Below are 19,317 nucleotides of genomic sequence, written 5' to 3'. Positions count from 1 at the left end.
CTGATGGGAGTCAGATTTCTCATTGTTAGAGTGGGAGGTTACAGACAAGCAAGAGAGGAAGGCTTGAGTGAGCTGTATGATAATGGATGAGAGAAATATCAGGATGTACTCATGTTTAGCTTAATATGGATTCAGATTTTATATATTTATAAATGTACACACAAATTATAGATATATGTGTATTACTGGTTAGTAGCACACGTGTTTCTGAGCTCTGTCTTCTGAGAGGGTCTAGAAGCAAAACACCCCAATAGTAACAAACACACTCAGTGTCCAGATCTTGGTTTCTGATACCATTCTCCTGTAAAAGGAACCAGGGCTCCTTGGGTAAGTGGCTGATTCTAGGACTAGGGCAAGGGACATACAAGATAAGCCTGAAGTATCTTGTAGTTCCAGAAAGGAAGGAAGTACTCAAAAACAAACAAACATAGGAGCCAACTGAAAGAGTTCTCAATGGCCAAAGCTGGAACAATTTGAACAAGAAAAGAATGTTGTGTTGCATTATAACCCAAAGGATGAAACAAATATTCATGAGTCCACACTGATGTAAATAAAGGACTGAATAAATAAGTATATGGGGAACAATAGACAAATCTCCTGTAAAAAGGAATTCCAAATAATTTATGTGGATACTCCCCCATTCAAAGAGGTGGAACAGAACTGCCCAGTCCTCAAGTGTGGGATTGATCTGGTAACCTTGCTCTTAAAGAGCACAATATGGAGAAGAGTGGGCGAGGAGGAAGAGGAATCTTATCATGGAGAAACCTGAAAAACACTACATCAGCCAGATGATCAAATTTAACATCATCAGTAATGAGTCATGTTGGTAGCATGTGTCCTTGATATGATGTGACGAGAATGGCACTTTACCACTATGGTCTTCCTTCTGCACACCCAAAATCTGTTTAACCATGAGAAAAACATCAGACAAGCTAGACTGGAAGGACATGCTATAAAATACCTGACCTTTGTTCCTCAAAACTGTCAATGCTGTCACAAACAAGAAAAGTCTGAGAAACTGTCACAGTCTTGAGAAGCCTAAGGAGATGTGACGACTAAATGTAATGGAGCATCCTAGATGGGATCCTGCAACAGAGAAAGGTAAAAACTAAGGAAATCTGAAGAAAGTGTGGACTTCAAATGATAATAATGTGTCAGCATGAGTTCATTAGTTGTGACAAATATGCTATATAATGTGAAAAATAGGGGAAATTGGGTGCAAAGTACAGAGGAATAATTCTCTGTGATATTCTTGTAATTTTTCTGTAAATCTGAAGCTATTCTAAAATAAAAAGTTCATTAAATCTTAATAAAATTAGAAATTGGACAGGAATACAGCAGGTAAAAGCAAAAGAAAAAAACAAAAAGGAAAGTAAGCAGGTATTTGATAAGGGTAACATTCACACCAAAAAGTATTGAGACAAAAGACGACACTTTAGGGGCTGGCCCTGTGGCCGAGTGGTTACATTCACGTGCTCCGCTGTGGTGGCCCAGGGTTTTGCTGGTTGGGATCCTGGGTGTGGACATGACACTGTTCATCAGGCCACACTGAGGCGGCATCCCACACGCCACAGCTAGCAGGACCCACAACTAAAATATACAACTATGTACTGGGGGGATTTGGGGAGAAAAAGCAGAAAGAAAAAAAAAGAAAAAAGAAGATTGGCAACAGTTAGCTCAGGTGCCAATCTTTAAGAAAAAAAAAGGACACTTTATATGCTAAAGGATAATTAATCCACAAATGATTAATATTTATGTACACAGTACAGCAATACATTTACAAGGCAGAAAATATTGGAGGTTCAAGGAGACATACAGAAATTCACATGAATGATTGGTGCCTTTAATACATGACATATCTAAGACATATCAAATGGACCCAAAATTCTCAAGGTTCCAAAAGACCTAAATAATATGGCCAGTACAGCAGATCTTATAGATATATACTGATCTGTGAATTCCAGTAATAGAGAATATACCTTCTTTTCAAGGACATATGAAACCTTTAAAAATATTGTCTGTATCTTAGGTCACAAAGAAAATCTAAATAAATACTAACTAATAGAAATAATAAAAGAACATTCTTTGATTATATGCACATATTTAAGAAAAATTCATTAAAAAACCCCCAAATACTATCCCACCTGAAAGTTAAAAAATTAGTTTCTTTCTTTCTTTTTTATTGCGGTTACGTTGTTTTATAACATTATATAAATTTTAGGTGGATGTTGTTATATATTTCGATTTCTGTGTGGATTACATCATCTTCACCACCCAAAGACTAATTACAATCCATCACCACACATGCGCCTAATCAACCCTTGAGTCAAAGAAAAATACAAAATAATATTATAGAGTTTTGTTAAAATAAACGTAGTTAACACATTATATCAGAATCTATGAGATACAGCTAAAACAATTATTAGATGAAAATTTATAGTATTGTCTCTCTGCGTATACATGTAGACTATATCGTCTCTCGATGGTGTCTATTGAGTCTATGTATATAGACATTGTCTCTATGTTTTTCTTTTTTCTCCATATATATATGAATTAAACACCCATCTAAAAAGTCAGAAAAAGGGAAAACAAAGTAAATGAAAAGGAAGCAAAGGGAAGAAGTTAGTCAGAAGGGAAAAGCAAAATTAATGCATTAAAAACTGCAAAATAATAGAACAAACAAAAAGCTTTTTTTATTAAAAAGAATCAGCAAAATAGACAAGCTTCAGCTAATCTAGTCAACGCAAAGGGAAGAAAACACAAATATGAGAAATTAGAATGCTTATGAGGAAGACCTCTAAAGAGGGAAAATTTTAAAAAGTTACGAGAGACTTTTTTGCAATTTTAAGCGAATACACATGAAACTCTAGGTAAAATGGATAATTAAGGGAATACAACTTACTAAAATTGACCCTAGTGGAGACAGAGTCTAAACAGATAAATTAATCATAGAAAAAAGTACAAGAGTACTCCCACAGCCAGATTGGAGGAATTCTGCCACACTTTAAACATCAGCCAATCTCCATACTACTTAAACAACGTCAGCACGCCGGCAAAACAAACAAACAAGAGAACACTTCCAGATTCATTTTATGAAGTATGTATATTTCCCCAAACCTGATAAAAATGTACCAGAGAAAACTGTATATATATAAATATTTATGTAGAAATCTTAAATAGAATATTAACCAACTGAATCCAAATGAATATTAGAAAAAATAATATATCATGACCCGAGAGTTTTATTCCAGGAATATAAATTTGGATCAGTTTTAGCAAATCCTTTAATATAATCCATCATGTTAATACAGCTAATGAGAGACAGCTAATGAGAGAAATTATGCAGTTATCTCCATAGATGAAAAAAAGGACTTTGACAAAATTAGCGTTGATTCATGTTAAAAACACTAAACAAAAGAAATTTATGGATCATATGGTAGATCTATCCTTAATTTTCTGAGGATACTCCAAACTGCTTTCCATAGTGGCTGCACCAGTTTGCACTGCCACCAGCAGTGAACAAGGGTTCCCTTCTCTCCACACCCTCTCCAACATTTGTTGTTTCCTGTCTTGTTAATTATAGCCATTCTGACTGGAGTGAGGTGATACCCTTGTGCACTGCTGGTGGCAGTGCAAACTGGTGCAGCCACTCTGGAAAGCAGTTTGGAGTATCCTCAGAAAATTAAGGATAGATCTACCATATGATCCAGCTATTCCACTGCTGGGTATTTATCCAAAGAACTTGAAAACACAAAGGCATAAAGATACCTGCACCCCTATGTTCATTGCGGCATTATACACAATAGCCAAGACTTGGAAGCAACCTAGGTGCCCATCAAGGGACGAATGGATAAAGAAGATGTGGTATTTATACACGATGGACTACTACTCAGCCATAAGAAATGATGAAATCCAGCCATTTGTGACAACATGGATGGACCTTGAGAGTATTATGCTGAGTGAAATAAGTCAGAGGGAGAAAGTTAAATACCATATGATCTCACTCATAAATAGAAGATAAAAATGACCAAAAAACCCCAAAACCACATAGCATTGGAGATTGGACTGGTGGTTACCACAGGGGAAGGGGGAAGGGGGAGGGCAAAAGGGGTGATTAGGGTCACATGTGAGGGGATGCACTATAATCAGTGTTCGGGTGGTGAACATGATGTAATGTATCCAGAATTTGAAATTTGATGTACATCCGAAAAAAATAAAAATTAAAAAAACTTTCTGTTAAACAAACATTTTTAATTTAATTAAAATTTTAAGCAAATGGCTCCAAATTTTTGTCGTTATCAACAATACTGTGATAAATTTCTTGGTACATAAAAAAAAAGAAATTTATGGATCTTATCTGCATGTAAGAAATATACTTTAGCCCAAAAGCTAGCATCTTACTTAAGGGAAAACACTAGTGGCTTTGCCACCAAAATCAGGAAGAAGAGAAGGATGCCCACTACTACAAGATTATTTAACATTGGGTTGGAGGTATAGTTAATGCACTTAGACAAGAGAAGGCAATTAGAGACTTTAGAGTTGGAAAGGAATAGTTAAATAGTTTTTATTGTCAGATGCAGTGATTATTTATCTGCAAAACTCCAAAGTATCAATGGAAAAATGATTGCAAACAAAAGAATTTAGTAAAATAGCAGGTCATAAAATTAATGTATAAAAACTAATAGCACTTGAAAACATTTCTGCAAAAAAGCTGCACATGGATGTTGATAGGAGCTTTATTAATAATTGCCAGAACCTGGAACCAACCAAGATGTTCTTTAGTAGGTGAATGGTTAAACCATGGTACATCCGGACAATGGAATATTATTCAGCACTAAAAAGAAATGAGCTATCAAGCCACGAAAAGACATGGAATGAACTTAAATGCATGTTACTAAGTGAAAGAAGCTAATCTGAAGAGGCTACCTACCCTATGATTCTAATTATATGACATTCTGGAAAAGGCAAAACTACAGAAATAGTAAAAAGGTCAGTGGTTGCCAGAGCTGAGGAGGGATGAGCAGGCAGAACACAGAGCATTTTTAGGGCAGTAAAAATACTCTGTATGATATTATAATGATGGACACATGTTATTATACATTTGTCTAAATCCATAGAATGTACAACACCAAGAGTGAACCCTAATGTAGACTATAGACTTTGGGTGGTTATGATGTGTCAATGTAGGTTTCTTCTTGGTAACACATGTACCACTCTGGTGAGGGCCGTTGATAATGGGGGAGTCTATGCATGTGTTGGGGGCAGGGAGTATTTGGGAAATCTCTGTACTTTCCTCTCAGTTTTTCTGTGAACCTAAAATTGCTATAAAAAAATAAAGCTTTAAAAAATAAACACAAAAACTCCATATCTTTAATATATACAGACAAAAAACCAGAGAGAAGATAAAGTGGAAGAGATGATCTGACATGATAGCAACATGACAGTAAAATAGTTATAAACTTAACATGAATGTCTAAGACTTACTTGAGGAAAACTCATGAAATACTATTGAAGGAAGCAAAATTGACTTGAGCAAATGGAAAGGAAACCATGTGCTTGGATAGAAAAACTTAACATCATAAATATACTATTTCTTTTAAAGTTAATTTATACGCTTAATGAAATCACAAAAAAATCAGTAATTTTTTCTGGAGCTAGACAAGTTAATTAGAGAATTCACTTGAAGGGCAAATAGGAAAGAATAGCCCCATAAATATATGGAGGGTAAAAAAAAAGCAGGGGTGGTAGGTGTGGGTAGGATTAGCTCTACTAGATATTAAAATCTACTCATAAAGTCTCTATAATTAAAATAGGGTGTTTGGTGCATGAATAAAAAGACAATGGAACAGAACTGAAAATCAGAAAAAGACCTCGTTATAAATACAAATTTAGTATACTATAGAGGCAGCACTCAAAATCGGTGGGGGTACAAAATGGAATTTTAAACAAGGCGATTAGGATAACTGAACAGCCAATATGGAAAAAGGTGAAGTGAGATCAATACCTCATGCCATTCAACAGGATAAATTCCAAGTGGATTGGATATTTAAACATAAAAAATGGAACTAAGTAAAAAAATAAGAAAACTTGGGTGGATTCCTGTACAACCTTAGAGTGGGAAGAACTTTTCTGTGACTCAATATACAGAAACAATGAAGGAAACTGGATTACTTTAAAAATAACTTTTGCATGGAAAAAGAAATCATAGACAAAAAAAAAATAAGACAAAATGAAAACCTGGATTTACATCGTCAAGTAATATATTCACCTGGATTTAGTAACAAGAAAGTCATCAATGGTCTTAACAAGGGCCATTTTGGGGGCATGTTGGAGATGGAATCCTGATTAGAATGGATTGAAAATGAATGGGAAGTAAGGAAATGGAAATAGTATCCACAATCCCTCTGAGAAATTAGGTAGAGAAGGGGAGAAGGAAGAGCAGAGTTGGATGGGGAAAGGAGGGGAAGGGTTTGGCTGGTGGGGACTGACTTGAGACAGGTCACACTGCTGGAAGCTTCAGGTCAAACTGGAGAAAAATCTTCCTACCTTTCTGGAGTTTTGAGAAATCATGAAAATCATCCAGGCAACTACTAAAAGAGACATCAACATCAGCAATATTTTTTGAAACAGTATATTTGAGGACATGATGAGTGCCCTAGGAGAGAAGACACAAGAGAGGGAATGGAGTAAGGAGCGAATCTCTCTGTGCTCATTGTTCTTTTTTTAACTTGTAATAGGTCTCTGAGACTTTGTTCCTCCTTTGTGAACCACTTTCTTCTTTCTCTCTCATAACCAACAACTCATACCCCCAAACTTTTCACCCACCTATTGGCTACCTATCCAGGTTTTAGTGAAGATTATTGCTTCCTCCTTCCTGGACCCTGAAATGGGAGTCAGATGGCCCTCATGTGTTCTCTCACTGTGCTCTACTTTCTCAGTTATAGCACTTGACGCAATTACAATGAGAAGCATAAAAATCGATTCATCAGCCTGTCTTTTAGAAGAAGACTTAGGATAGCTGATGGGTTATATAAGAATATGCTTATGTTACGAACATAATCTGTAAAATGCCCTTAAAAAATATTGGTTATGTTAGCTGGGTGGGGCGGTGGGGCTGGTAGCTTTTGTTTTGCTGAGCACCAAGTACAAAATTTCGAAGCAGGAACTCCTTCAGGACTTCATTACTCTGCATAATAGAGAAGAGATGACCCAACAAGGCTAGGTACCACATGAGGAAAGGAGATGGGAAGAGGTGGTGAAGGGGAGAAGGGGTGAGGGAGAGAAAGGGAGAGTGGGAGAGAAGCCCGTCCCCACATGTCCATGTTAGTGTGGTCATGGAGAACAGAAATCAAATTACATGCATTTTAAACAACTTATTTTGGGGTGCAAGATGTAAAGTCTTTCCTTTCCTTTCCGCTGTCCCTCCCCAAATTCCCAGGGAAATCTAGCTTGTGTGAAAAGTTTTTGTGTGAATGGGACTCATTTGGTGGAATCAAAAGAGGTTCCATGTTTGAATCTGGTTGGTGCAGAGCAAAAACAGGGACTGCACATGCAAAACAGAAGGTAGACAAATGGTCAGTTTATATCTGGCTAACCTTGGGGGAGTCCAGGATGAAATTGTTTGAAACAAGGTGCAGTACACAGCCACAACTCTTATTAAATCACTATCTGAAAGATGACTTCTTTCCAGTTGTTGGAGCCTGGTGTGGGAGAACCTGTGGAGGTGCTGAGTTCCGAGTCCAGATTGGTATGGGGACACAAATGAATGAATGCAGGAGAGAGGACAAAGTGACAGCTCTAATCTGTGTCACATACTACATTGCAGTAGTTTTCTTACCTTCTGATTGCCAAAAGACTGTCAAATTATTAAGGAATTGGAATAATATCTATCTCAGGATTGTGTGTCCAGGGCCCAGCACAGTGTCCCACAAACACATTAGTTGAATGAATAATTTAAAACCAAATCCTGCTTTTCAGACCAACTTCAACGTCTATCCCCTGAAATTCTGTATTTTCTCAGAATGTACAAACAGCATATTTAACAGGGCAAAAAAATCATAGTCAAGGGGCAACTCTGAGTCCCTTCTCCCCACCATTCTAGAGATTGACCCAGGTCTTCTCACTTTTAAGTGAATTTTGTAGCATGTGAGTTACAATGTACGGTCTAATTCTTTCTCCTTACCTAGGAAGTAGTGGGTGTAATTAACTTTCAGCAATCTTTAAAAAAAAAAAGATTAAAATTGCACTTAGGAATCAGACTTTCAACCTCCCTTTCAGAGATCTTAAAGCTATTCTGTTTACTTATTTATTTGAAAAATATCGAATACTTACCAAATAAGTGCCAGGTACCATGGAAAATGTTGATGATAAACCGACAATAAAATAAACATTTGTGTAGGATTAGAATACAGTAGTAGAAATACCAAGTTCTTGTTGGTCTCCGAATAAGCCTTGTTCTTCCATGCTTGCGAGTCTTTGCATCACCTCTTCCCTTACTGTACGCTGATAGCCCCTAATCCCCACCACGCTCCCTGGTAAACTTGCAAAATTCCTATTCATCATTTGACCTTGACCTTGAGTACTAATTATTCCTTCCTCAGTAGTTTTAGTTAATCATTTATTCCTCTGTGCTCCCATAGTCCATTATGCATACCTTTGTTATTGAAGGGTAGCAAAATATGCCACCCCAAAATATGCCTCTTTGGCATAAATATTTTGGGCTGATTATTTTGAGAAACTGCAGAGATAGAAGAAGCTCTGAAATCAGAGTAGAAGTTTCCCCTTTGTAAGGGCAATTTTACATTAGAAAGGGGGCCTGTCCCAGGAACAGAGCTACTACTAGAGATCATTTGTTTATCTGAGAGACACAACTGCACGAAAGGGCAAACATTATTTACGATCCATGTCCTCTTCTCAGCTTCCTGTGAATTGCCTTCCTACCTTTTGAAGCTCCAGGCCGCTATCCCTTTACTGAGCTCGGGATAGTATATAAACCTTAGTGCCTGGCTGCCTTTTGAGTCTCATATCGTTATGGGTCTCCTGTACATATGTAATTAAAATAGTTTTTTTCCCCTCCTGTTAATGTGTCTTTTTATTATAGGGAGGTCTCAGTCAAGAACCTAGAAGGATAGAGGGAAAATTCTTTTTCCTCCCCTACAATTTGATGACCATTACGAGACCTGCTGAGATATCCTGCTTGCTCTGGAGCCTGCAGATGAGATCTTGAAAAACTGGCAGAAGCTAGCACAGGGTAAGAATTCTTACCAAAGCCAGCTCTCCTGGATCTGTGTCTAGTTGAGAGAGAAAGGTAAAACTTTCATGTTGTACCTTCCTTTCCAAATTCAGATTAGAAGGAGAAAAACATTTGTTAGAATTTGCTGTTTGGATTGTGACTCTGGTTAATATTTGGTTTTGGGTACCCATTGGTTATTGATCCTGTTCCTCCCAGGGACAGCTATTATTTTCCTTTTTATCTTGTTGTATGATCTGAGAACTTGGCTTGGCTTTCTGCCTGCCCAAGGCATGCAAGTTATTGGTTCTGCATGTGTAGGCAGCTCAACTGTCAGATTAGGGGCCCTGAAAATATGGCCAGACAAATGTGGGTTGCACACCATTTGTGGTTTGTCCTACCAACTGCTGCCAGCTCTCAGGTGAATTGTCTAAGTCTTTCTTTCTTTTGGCTGTCTTTGGGAATAGCTTTCGATCTTGGGAGGACTGTATCTTTTGCACTGTCTTTGGGGACACCTCTTGAGTCAATGATTAAGTCATAAAAGGCTCATTGGTTTTGGTTGAGTCACTTGAGGTTTACCTTTAGTTTAAAAGAAAAATGGGGAAAAAAGGAGTTCAAGACTACCAGGAGTAATTACTGTTTGTCCTGGCTGAAACTCGATAAGATATTTGAAAGGATTTTTTTTAAGTAGCTCTATAGTCAGAAGTTGGCCAAATTGGAGGCTGATATTTGGAGCCTAATAGGAACATTTTTTTAAGGCCTTCTCTCCTAAGCCAAAACAAAACTATGTACTCAAAGGAGAAGAAAACATCCTGAAGACTTTGTGAAAAAATTTTAAGACATTCCAAAGACACATAGCTCTAAATCTAGAACATAGGAATCTTTTAATTTCCATAACAGTTGGAAATCTTCTCCCTGATATAAAGGAGCAAATAGAAAAGAAATGTATTTAGATGGGTGGGTCAGCCCCTTGATATCATTCAGGCTGCAACCCAATTCTTTGAGGAATTAAAAGCAACTGTCCATATCTTGCAAAGTGAGTCTTTACAAAGCCATAAATGTGGCTCTAGAAGCAATTCAGAGTTTTCTCAATCTTACCAATCACCAAACCTCCTCTATTCATCTCAGAATGTTGTAAATATTGTAAAAGATCAGGATATTGGAGACAGAAATGCCCTGCACTTAAGAAAAAGAAGGAGAAATTTAAATAGTGATTACCCTAGACTTCTGAAAATAGACAAATATACTACAAAGACTCTAGGAGAAAACTTACATTCTTTCTTGGCCCCTGAAAATGTAAATCTTAACGATGTATTTGAAATATAAACACTCAAGGAGATAACTGAAACACTACCTGCAGTTTCCTGAGACTGAAGAAAAAGAAAGGGAAAAGAGGCATTTAAAAATATAAACAGCTGGGCCTGCTTGGTGGCATAGTGGTTGAGTTTGTGTGCTTCAACTCGGCTGCCTGGGGTTTGCTACTTCAGATCTCAAGCATGGACCTATGCACCACTTATCCCCATGCTGTGGCAGGCATCCCACATACAAAATAGAGGAATATGGGCATGGATGTTAGCTCAGAGCCAATCTTCCTCAGCAAAAAGAGGAGAATTAGCAGCAGATGTTAGCTCAGGGCTAATCTTCCTCAAAAAAAAAAAAAATATATATATATACATAAATTGTTGTAAAAGCTCCCTTGCCCAAAATCTAGTCCACAGCCTCCATAACATTACCTGTCAAGGATGAATAGAAATCTTAAAAGTCTTCTACATAAATGTTAGTTAAAAAAAGCTTTAGTCATCTGAGTTGATAAACTTATTCCATCTGTTAGAAACACAATTTTGATTCAAGCATTATTTATAAACTAGTGAGTTTTGTATTATCGTATGTGACTTATGGCTAACATTTTAGCATTAAAACTATAAGGTCTCTGCATCTGTCTGTCTGTTTATATGTTTATAGATCTACATTATGTATATGTGATACTTTTGTGACTCCCGATGGTATGGCCAAAATTAATTTGAAAAAGGGCTCTATTTAATAGGCTTAAAGAAAAGTAAGCACTTATATAAATTAACTATTCCCCAAACTCTCAGAAATATAGAAACTAACCCAAATCTTTGTCAGGTTCACATGATCTGGGATAATATTCGGTAAATAAGAGCTAGTTTAAATTTGTTGGTTTAATTAAAGTAGGCTTGTCTTCAGAGTTATCAGCATTAAATATAATGCAGACAGATAACTTTTATTCTAACTTGGTTTACTAACTAAATAAACTCATGTTGTCTCTGTTGCAAAATTTATCAGCAAGAAAAATAACTTAGGTTGCTGGCTAACTTAGTGCAATGTCTCATGAAATTTTCATGAGTAATCTAAACATAATTGTTAAGAGCAAGTGAATTAAATAAGTGTAAGTAAGATAAAAGTTTATAAATGAACTTTTCAACAATAAGATATGTCGAATTAAATACTTTCCCAAATCTCTTTGGTAACTTACACCCTTAGAGTTTTGCTAAGATGAGTTACATGATGGAAATTCATTGAATATCTACATCACTTCTAAATAACATCAAATACTGAAACATTAATTACTGAACATAAGTTGACCCACTTTGGGCTTCCTATTATGGAGGAGCTAAAGATATTTGGGTCTGTTAGTAATATATTTTGTGCCACATTGAAAAAATATACTATGAGGTTGCGTATACTTCCAGAAATTATGAAATGTGTTTATAAATTTGCCAATCCAAGGAATGCTGGTGTAACAGGCAGTTCATAATTGCTTACTTAATTTTCAGTAGAAATTAAGGTTTCTAAGAGTAAAGAATTCTATTAATGTGTGTAATTAAAACTCATATAAAATAATAAGAGAAACAATTCTCTATGCAAGGAAGGTAGAATGTGTTTTTGGCTAAGAAAATATATCAGGTATGGAGATGTGTTTTTGTTAAAGGAAAAAGAGGAATTTTGTCCTGAGGTTGAATAACTGGCTGTTTCAGAATGAGAAAGAGGAGAATAAAGGACAAACTAAATGGATGTAGAAAGTTTGGAGGAGAGAGAGAGGAAGAGAGACAACCTTTGTGTAGTCAAGCTGGCTAAAATTGAAAGAATTTATCATAAGGGATTTAATAATAAGCTTTAATATCATTAGTGTACTTATGTAAAACTAAAATTTAATTTTCTTTCATCTGCTAAAAGGACCAAGTTTTCTTGGACTATTGGTCTGTTCTTGATAAGAGACTGTGAAGGTTTTTTTCTGTACTTTTAAAGTAATCTATCTAGAAAGCAAAGGTGTTGTATTTTACTAACATAATTTCCTGTGCATCTTGTTGTCTTTATCAGCGTTTTGTTACTTAAAAACAAAGATCTTCTCAACATTAAAAGAGCTAAGTTTTGCTCGCAACTATGTAACCTTCTGTATCTGCTTGTAAATTGTTTATTGGTAACTTTGGTTAAATAGATAATTAAGTATTGTTTCATGATGATCTGTGATCCTATTTAGCCAAGTGTACAAAACTTTTTGATATTTTTGACAAACTTCTAAAAATAAAATTCATTTTGTTTTGAATTCTGAACTAACTTTGGGATTCTCCAGAGGGCTCCTGGAACATCTTAAAAGATTTAGTTTTTCTCTTTATTTAAAAAAAAATGATGTAACACTAATTAGGCTTATTCGATATGTTAAATTACATGGGAAGCATTGTCAAACAAGCAGTGATGTTAAACCTTCCTTAGGTTATATTCTTATAGATGTATGTTATTAATATAAGTGTTCCAGAAATTATATGAAATTCCTAGAAATCTGATGTGCCGTGGTATAGTGTTATCTGTTATAATTCTAGTTATCTTAAAATGTATGTCATGGAAGTAACCAAATTCTCTTGTCAATTGCATTATAATGAACTCTCATCAGATCTTTCAACATGGCCGTTTTGAAGTCTTTTGTCATTTACAGATAGTTATTATTTTACTCTGATGCTTTTGTAAAAGTGCTTTATCTTCCAGGACATTCACGGAAAGGACTCTGATAAGTACAGATTTCTGATAACTTTCAGATCATACCACTGAATTGGGTAAGAATTTATAGAACTGTAATGGAAAAACTGATGGCTTTAGAAAACTGAAAGCAAAAGATAAAAATCAACAAAAATTAATTCCATGGGACTGAATAAACTGATGAGAATGACTATAATTTTTTATGACTTTTTCTTTGAAACATTGCTGTTTCTTAATGTTTTGTTTTTCCAGATTTAAGGAAATATTTTTCTCTTAACCTATCTATGATTTACAGTGATTTGCTAAATTATACCTTTGTGAACAAAGATAAAACAATTACTTTTTCTCCCTATCTGATCCCTCCAGAATTCAGAAACTCTTAGCAAGTATTCTTATTTTTATGGCAATATAAATATTTGTGGAAATTCAGTAAGAATATATTCTCCTTGTAACAGGACACATTTGGAAACATTGGTTATATTACCAAGGCTTTGACTGGAATGTCATATTTGATAATGATGTGCATAGAATCAGATATGACTAGACAGTTTTAGGGAACTAAGATTGACTTTATGAAGCCAAGAAAACCCCTTGGAGAAACAGCCTGGTACGTTGCTTACAGAGTTCTTAACAGCCTTACCAGTTGAGTAAGGGGGGTCATTTCCTGGCAGCCTCAGATATTTCAAGATATTTTGGGGACCTTGAGAAGAGAGGAATTAACCGAAATTTATAGGTATTGCAGACGAAGTCTGAAGGCAAGTCCTTGGCTTGGCTTCCTAGGCTTGAGAGGCTTTTAAGAGTCCAATCTGAGATTTCTTATGAAAGGTTCCAGGAAGCAAACATTAAAAAAATCTATATGGTCGATCATTATTCTTGCTGCACTTAGTAAATAATCAGGCCAAGTATAACGAGACAATTTACTTTGCAAACATTAGTTTTACTCTGATTATCTCTGATAGAAGTGGGGGTGACTGTAGAGAGAAAAATTATATGTCATTGGAAAACTCTAGTGTACCTGTGTGGATGTGAGATTATAGACTTGTTCATTGTCTTTAGGATTTTGTTATCTCCCAGTAAACTGGACTGGATCCTGAATTCTTCGAGTTTCCTCAAATATCTGGCTACAACTCTCCAAACTAACACTTGCAATTTTTTTCCACCCTTCTGTCTTGAAGTCACTAAAAACAAAGGCTGCCCTTTTCCCTGCAAACTGAAGCTTGACAACTTGATATAAAGGTCACGGAAATCAACACAACAGCTCATGTGAGGGCAATCTTTGTGCCTGCTGCTGTGTGGGCCACTCAGAAAGATCACCAGAGACATTCAAATTTGCAAACCAGGAAAATCTATCAGATTGCCATTGTCTGCTCTCACTCTTGTCTGAAAATGCTTCCAGCCCAACATCTAGAAATCTTCTTGAATACCTGCCCTCAGGATTCAGACTGGGTTTATAGTCTGCTCCAACCATTAATCAATGTTTTTCTTTTGTTTTCATTGAAATCCTCTTATTGAATACTGATTGCTGGCCCCATATAGGCCTAACTATGGGAGTCCATTTGCATCACTACCTCCTGATGAGACACAACCTTTTAACTAATTTGACCTATTCTCAGGACTAAGAGACTGGTTCATTGAGATATGGAACAATCGACCAACTCAGCTTCTGGACTGTGAAACTTCTTAGAAGTTTCAAAGGTGGAAATGAAGGTAACAGAATATGCCACCCCAAAATATATTTCTTTGGCGTAAGCCCCAGACCTCTATCCTTTTCCTTAGCCAAGAAGTGTGAATCAAAGTGCAGCAAGTGGTGTTGGCCGTAGCACAAACACCTCCTTGCTCAGCTAAAAGATAACCAAGAACAACTTCGGCCAGAGAGTCTAAGAGTTTTGTTGGGTAGCTGTGGCTTTAGCAGCAGATTCTGCAATATCTTCAAGAGTTAAGGAGAGGTTCCTGATCATAGCCTCATTTGTGCTTACTCCTAGCCAGGGTAGCAGGGATCTGCCAAAGGAAGCAAATTTTGAATTGTGAATGCCTCCCAGTAATTCCCATTTGAGTCTGTGGCTCAGGACTAGAAAGGTGACAGCCATTGAGGCAAGTAAAATATAAGGAACTGTAGACTGTGTAGGCAGTTTTATTCTGGTTACCCTTGCCAGCCTAGATGCAAGGTTCCCAGGTTTGGGATTGTTATCAGAGACAAGGAAATGGACCCCCAGGGTTAGGAACTCTGACATGATAGAAAGGGGGCTGAGTTTGTTCCAGAGAAACTGAGGCATTGGAAACCAGGGAGAAGTTTGTGATGGGCAGAGCTAAAGGATCACTATATCGTGGCCAATCCAACAGTTATTTGGAGATTGGATTACCTCCCTTGCAATGGCTGAGAGTATGTGAACAATGGCATTATCTATCCCGGCCAGAGCAAGGCAAAATGTGGAAAAAAGAATCATAAAGACCTCACGGTATAAGATTAGGAAAAGGATGGTGAGAGAGGGAAGGAGGTATGGAAAGAAACGTTACTGATCCAATGTCTTGGGAGGCAGTATTCTATCTCAATGTTGGCTACTTCTCTTCCTTGTCAATTTGATTGTCAGGTCTCCAGCATTTGCACGGGAGCAGATATTAGGTGGAGCCTTCTTCAACTGTGAAATATGTACCCAAGATTTGACACCTTGTAATTTGGCAGTGATGTCACTGGTCAAGAATACTTGGTAGGGTCCTTTCCATGAAAGTCACCTTTGTAAAAGCATCAGAGTAAAGCAAAAACTGTCTGTAAATGACAAAAGACTTAAAAATGCTTATGGTTAAAGATCTGATGAGAGCTCATTATAATTGAATTGACAGGGAAATTTGGTTATTTCTGTGACATACAGCATTTAAAGATAACTGGAATTATGACTGATAACATTATACCAGGGCATATCAGATTTCTAGGAATTTCATACAATTTCTAGAACACTTATATTAGTAATATGCATCCATACAAATAAAACCTAAGAAAGTTTATCATCTCTTATTTGACAATGCTTCCCTTGTCATTTGACATACCAAATAAACCTAATTAGTTTAATATCTCTCTTTTACAAGGTGACAGACAAATCTTTTGAGATATCTCAGGGACCCTTTGAGAAATCTCAAAGTTACTCAGAAGGGTCAGAAAGACTCCGTTTAGAATTTGATTAGGGGAAGTTGTCAGAATGTCAAAAGATTTGAACATTTGACTAGACAGGATCAAAGATCATTATGAAATAATACTTAATTATCTATTTAACAAAAGTGACAAGATTTTAAAGGCAAATACAGAATGTTGCATAGTTGTGAACAAAACTTAGCTCTTTTAGTGTTGAGAAGATTGGGTTTTCTTAAGTAATCAATAACCTGATAAAGATAACATGAAACACAGTAAATTATTTTGGTAAGACAAAATCTTTGCTTTCCAGGTAGATTACCCAAAAGATTAAAAACCCCAAACTTTTCACAATCTCTTATCAAGAGCAGATCAATAGTTCAAGAAAACTTTGTCCTTTTAACAGAGAGAAAACCAAATTCTAGTTTTGCAGCAGTATACTTTTGATATTAAAACTCATTTTTGTGTGTGTGCGTGTGTGAGGAAGATTGGCCCTGAGCTAACATCTGTTGCCAATCTTCCTCTTTTGCTTGAGGAAGATTGTTGCTGAGCTAACATCTGTGCTACTCATCCTCTATTTTATGTGGGATGCAGCCACAGCATGGCTTGACAAGCGGTGCTAGGTCAGCGCCCAGGATACGAACCTGCAAACCCTGGGCCACCAAAGTGGACTGCATGAACTTAACTGCTGTGCCCCCAGCCAGCCCCTTAAAACTCATTTTGAAAAAAATTAAATAAATCCATTCCAATCTTAGCCAGCTTGATCACACATAAAATTCATTTCCCAAGATTCCTTTCCCACAAACCTCCTACAGCTTTTTCATATTCATTCATATTTTGTCCTATGTTTTTCATTTTTTCCTTTTTCTCATTCTGGAACAATCAGTTGTTTCACTTTCCCTACCTACTTTTCACAAACAGCTGTTTCCTTTCACCCTTAATATTTCTAAGTAGTTTTAGTTACATATGTTGACTAGAATTCTTAGCCCTTCGAACTCTTAATTCCTAGTGAAAACTAAGTAATATGTAAGCAAGCGTAGACTGTAACGTTAGCAGTCTGTGGGTTGGCAAATTTATAAGTACATTTCACGATTTCTAGAAGTATATTCTTCCTAATAGCAAATTTTCAATGTGGCACAAAACATGTTTACTAATAGACCCAAATGTCTTTAGCTCCTCTGGCAAAGGCAGTTAAACGTAGACAAACCTATGTTCTGAATTAACATTTCAGTATTTTGTCTTATTTGGAAGTGATCTAGATATTTAATGAGTATCTATCATTTAACTTATCTCAGTATAACTTTAAGGTTTCAAATTACTAAAAAGGTTTGGAAACTATTTTTAAATAGACATACCATAAAGCATAATTATTGTTGAAAAGTTCATTTATAAGTTTACTTACTTACATCTATTTAATTCACTTGTTCTTAACAATTATTTTTAGATTACTCATGAAAGTTTCATGAGACATTAACCATCATCTTAAGCTATCTTTCTTGCTGACAAATTCTGTAATAGAGATAATGTGAGCTTATTTAACTTTTAGTAAACCTAGGTAGAATAAAAGTGTGCCTGCATTATATTTAACACTGATAACTCTAAAGATATGACTGTTTTAATTAAATCAATAAACTTTAATTGGCCCTTATTTACTGAAGATTATGCTAGATCACGTTAACTTGAAAAACATTTGGGTAGTTTCTGCATTCCTGAAAGTCCACTTAATTTAAGCCAGTCAAATAGAGCTCTTTACAAATTCATTTGACAATACCATCCAGAGGTAGAAAAATATCACTCACCTATAACATATGTACATAGACATATGTAAACACACAGTCAGACGCAAACAAGATCTCATAGCTTTTGTTTTAAAATTTTAGCCATGAGACAGGTAAGATAATGCAAAACTTACTAGTTTATAAAAGAACAGTTGGATACATATTGTGTTTCTGGCAGAAGGGGTAAGTTCCAGTTACTTACTCAGACAGCTTAAACTTCTCGCTAATGCTTGTGGTGAGGATTTTCATTTGCAGAGTTTCTGAATAACCTCTCTTTTTTCCTCTTCTGACAAGAGTTACCTCCTGAAATTTGTGTTTCAAAGAGATGGCCCTCAGTTCCTAGAGAAGACAGGGTAGAACATTTTTTTTTTTTTTTTGAGGAAGATTAGCCCTGAGCAAACATCTGCTGCCAATCCTCCGCTCTTTGCTGAGGAAGACTGGCCCTGAGCTAAAATCCGTGCCCGTCTTCCTCTACTTTATATGTGGGACGCCTGCCACAGCATGGCGTGCCAAGCGGTGCCATGTCCGCACCTGGGATCTGAACAGGCGAACCCTGGGCCACTGAAGCAGAACGTGGGAACTTAACCACTGTGCCACAGGGCCAGCGCTGGGGTAGAACATTTTTATCTCAGTTGCACGGAGAAAGAATGCAAGTTTCTCCAAGAAGCACTTTTGTTTCCTAAAGCCAGAATCTTTTCAATACCTACGCACCTTTCGAAAGGAACAGGGGAGATTTTGAGATGGTGAAAAAGACACATGGGCGTTTTCTGTTCTTGTAAAGACTCAACTTGTAAGACAAGTTGTACAAGTTGTCGTCAATTTGTAGAACAGTTGTTTTTAATTCCTTGAAGAATTGGGATGCAACCTGAATTATATCCAGGTGCTGACCCACCCATCCAGCTATATTATCTTCAATTTATTTCTTTACATCAGGGAGAAGTTCTTCAACTAAGATGGAAATCAAAAGATTCCTGTGTTCTAGATTTAGAGCTGTTTGTAAATGTTAGAGCTGTTTCAGTAAATCCTTCCACACAGCCTGCTCCCAAGAGCCAAAGATAACCAAAATAAATGAAGACAATTCCCCTGAGAGCTGGCAACAGTCGGTAGGACCCTAGCTGCAATGGAGTGCAGCCCACATTTCTATGCAGTCATATCTAGCTATAAGTGGGGTGCGACCCACATTTCTGTCTGGC

General features: G+C 36.5%; 1 protein-coding gene across 14 annotated transcripts in view; it reads right to left on the bottom strand.

The window, feature by feature from the left end:
- LOC106840240 (NXPE family member 1) overlaps positions 1-19,317 on the bottom strand; it is a 35,185-nt gene that overhangs the window by 10,736 nt on the left and 5,132 nt on the right. For 6 of the 14 annotated variants that reach the window (XM_070490248.1, XM_070490253.1, XM_070490251.1 and 3 more), the window contains one exon: positions 6,547-6,655. In XM_070490248.1, coding sequence (XP_070346349.1) covers positions 6,547-6,655 — 109 coding nt within the window. Of the gene's footprint in view, positions 1-6,546; positions 6,656-8,182; positions 8,218-8,331; positions 10,531-10,583; positions 11,409-18,326; positions 18,464-19,317 lie in introns of those variants that run through there. The other 8 variants (XM_070490255.1, XM_070490256.1, XM_070490257.1 and 5 more) reach the window with 6 other exon arrangements.

Source organism: Equus asinus, chromosome 20, assembly GCF_041296235.1.
Source record: "Equus asinus isolate D_3611 breed Donkey chromosome 20, EquAss-T2T_v2, whole genome shotgun sequence".
NCBI lineage: Eukaryota > Metazoa > Chordata > Mammalia > Perissodactyla > Equidae > Equus > Equus asinus.
The sequence above is the reverse complement of the archived record's forward strand: the minus strand, read 5'-3'. Positions and strand labels throughout refer to the sequence as shown.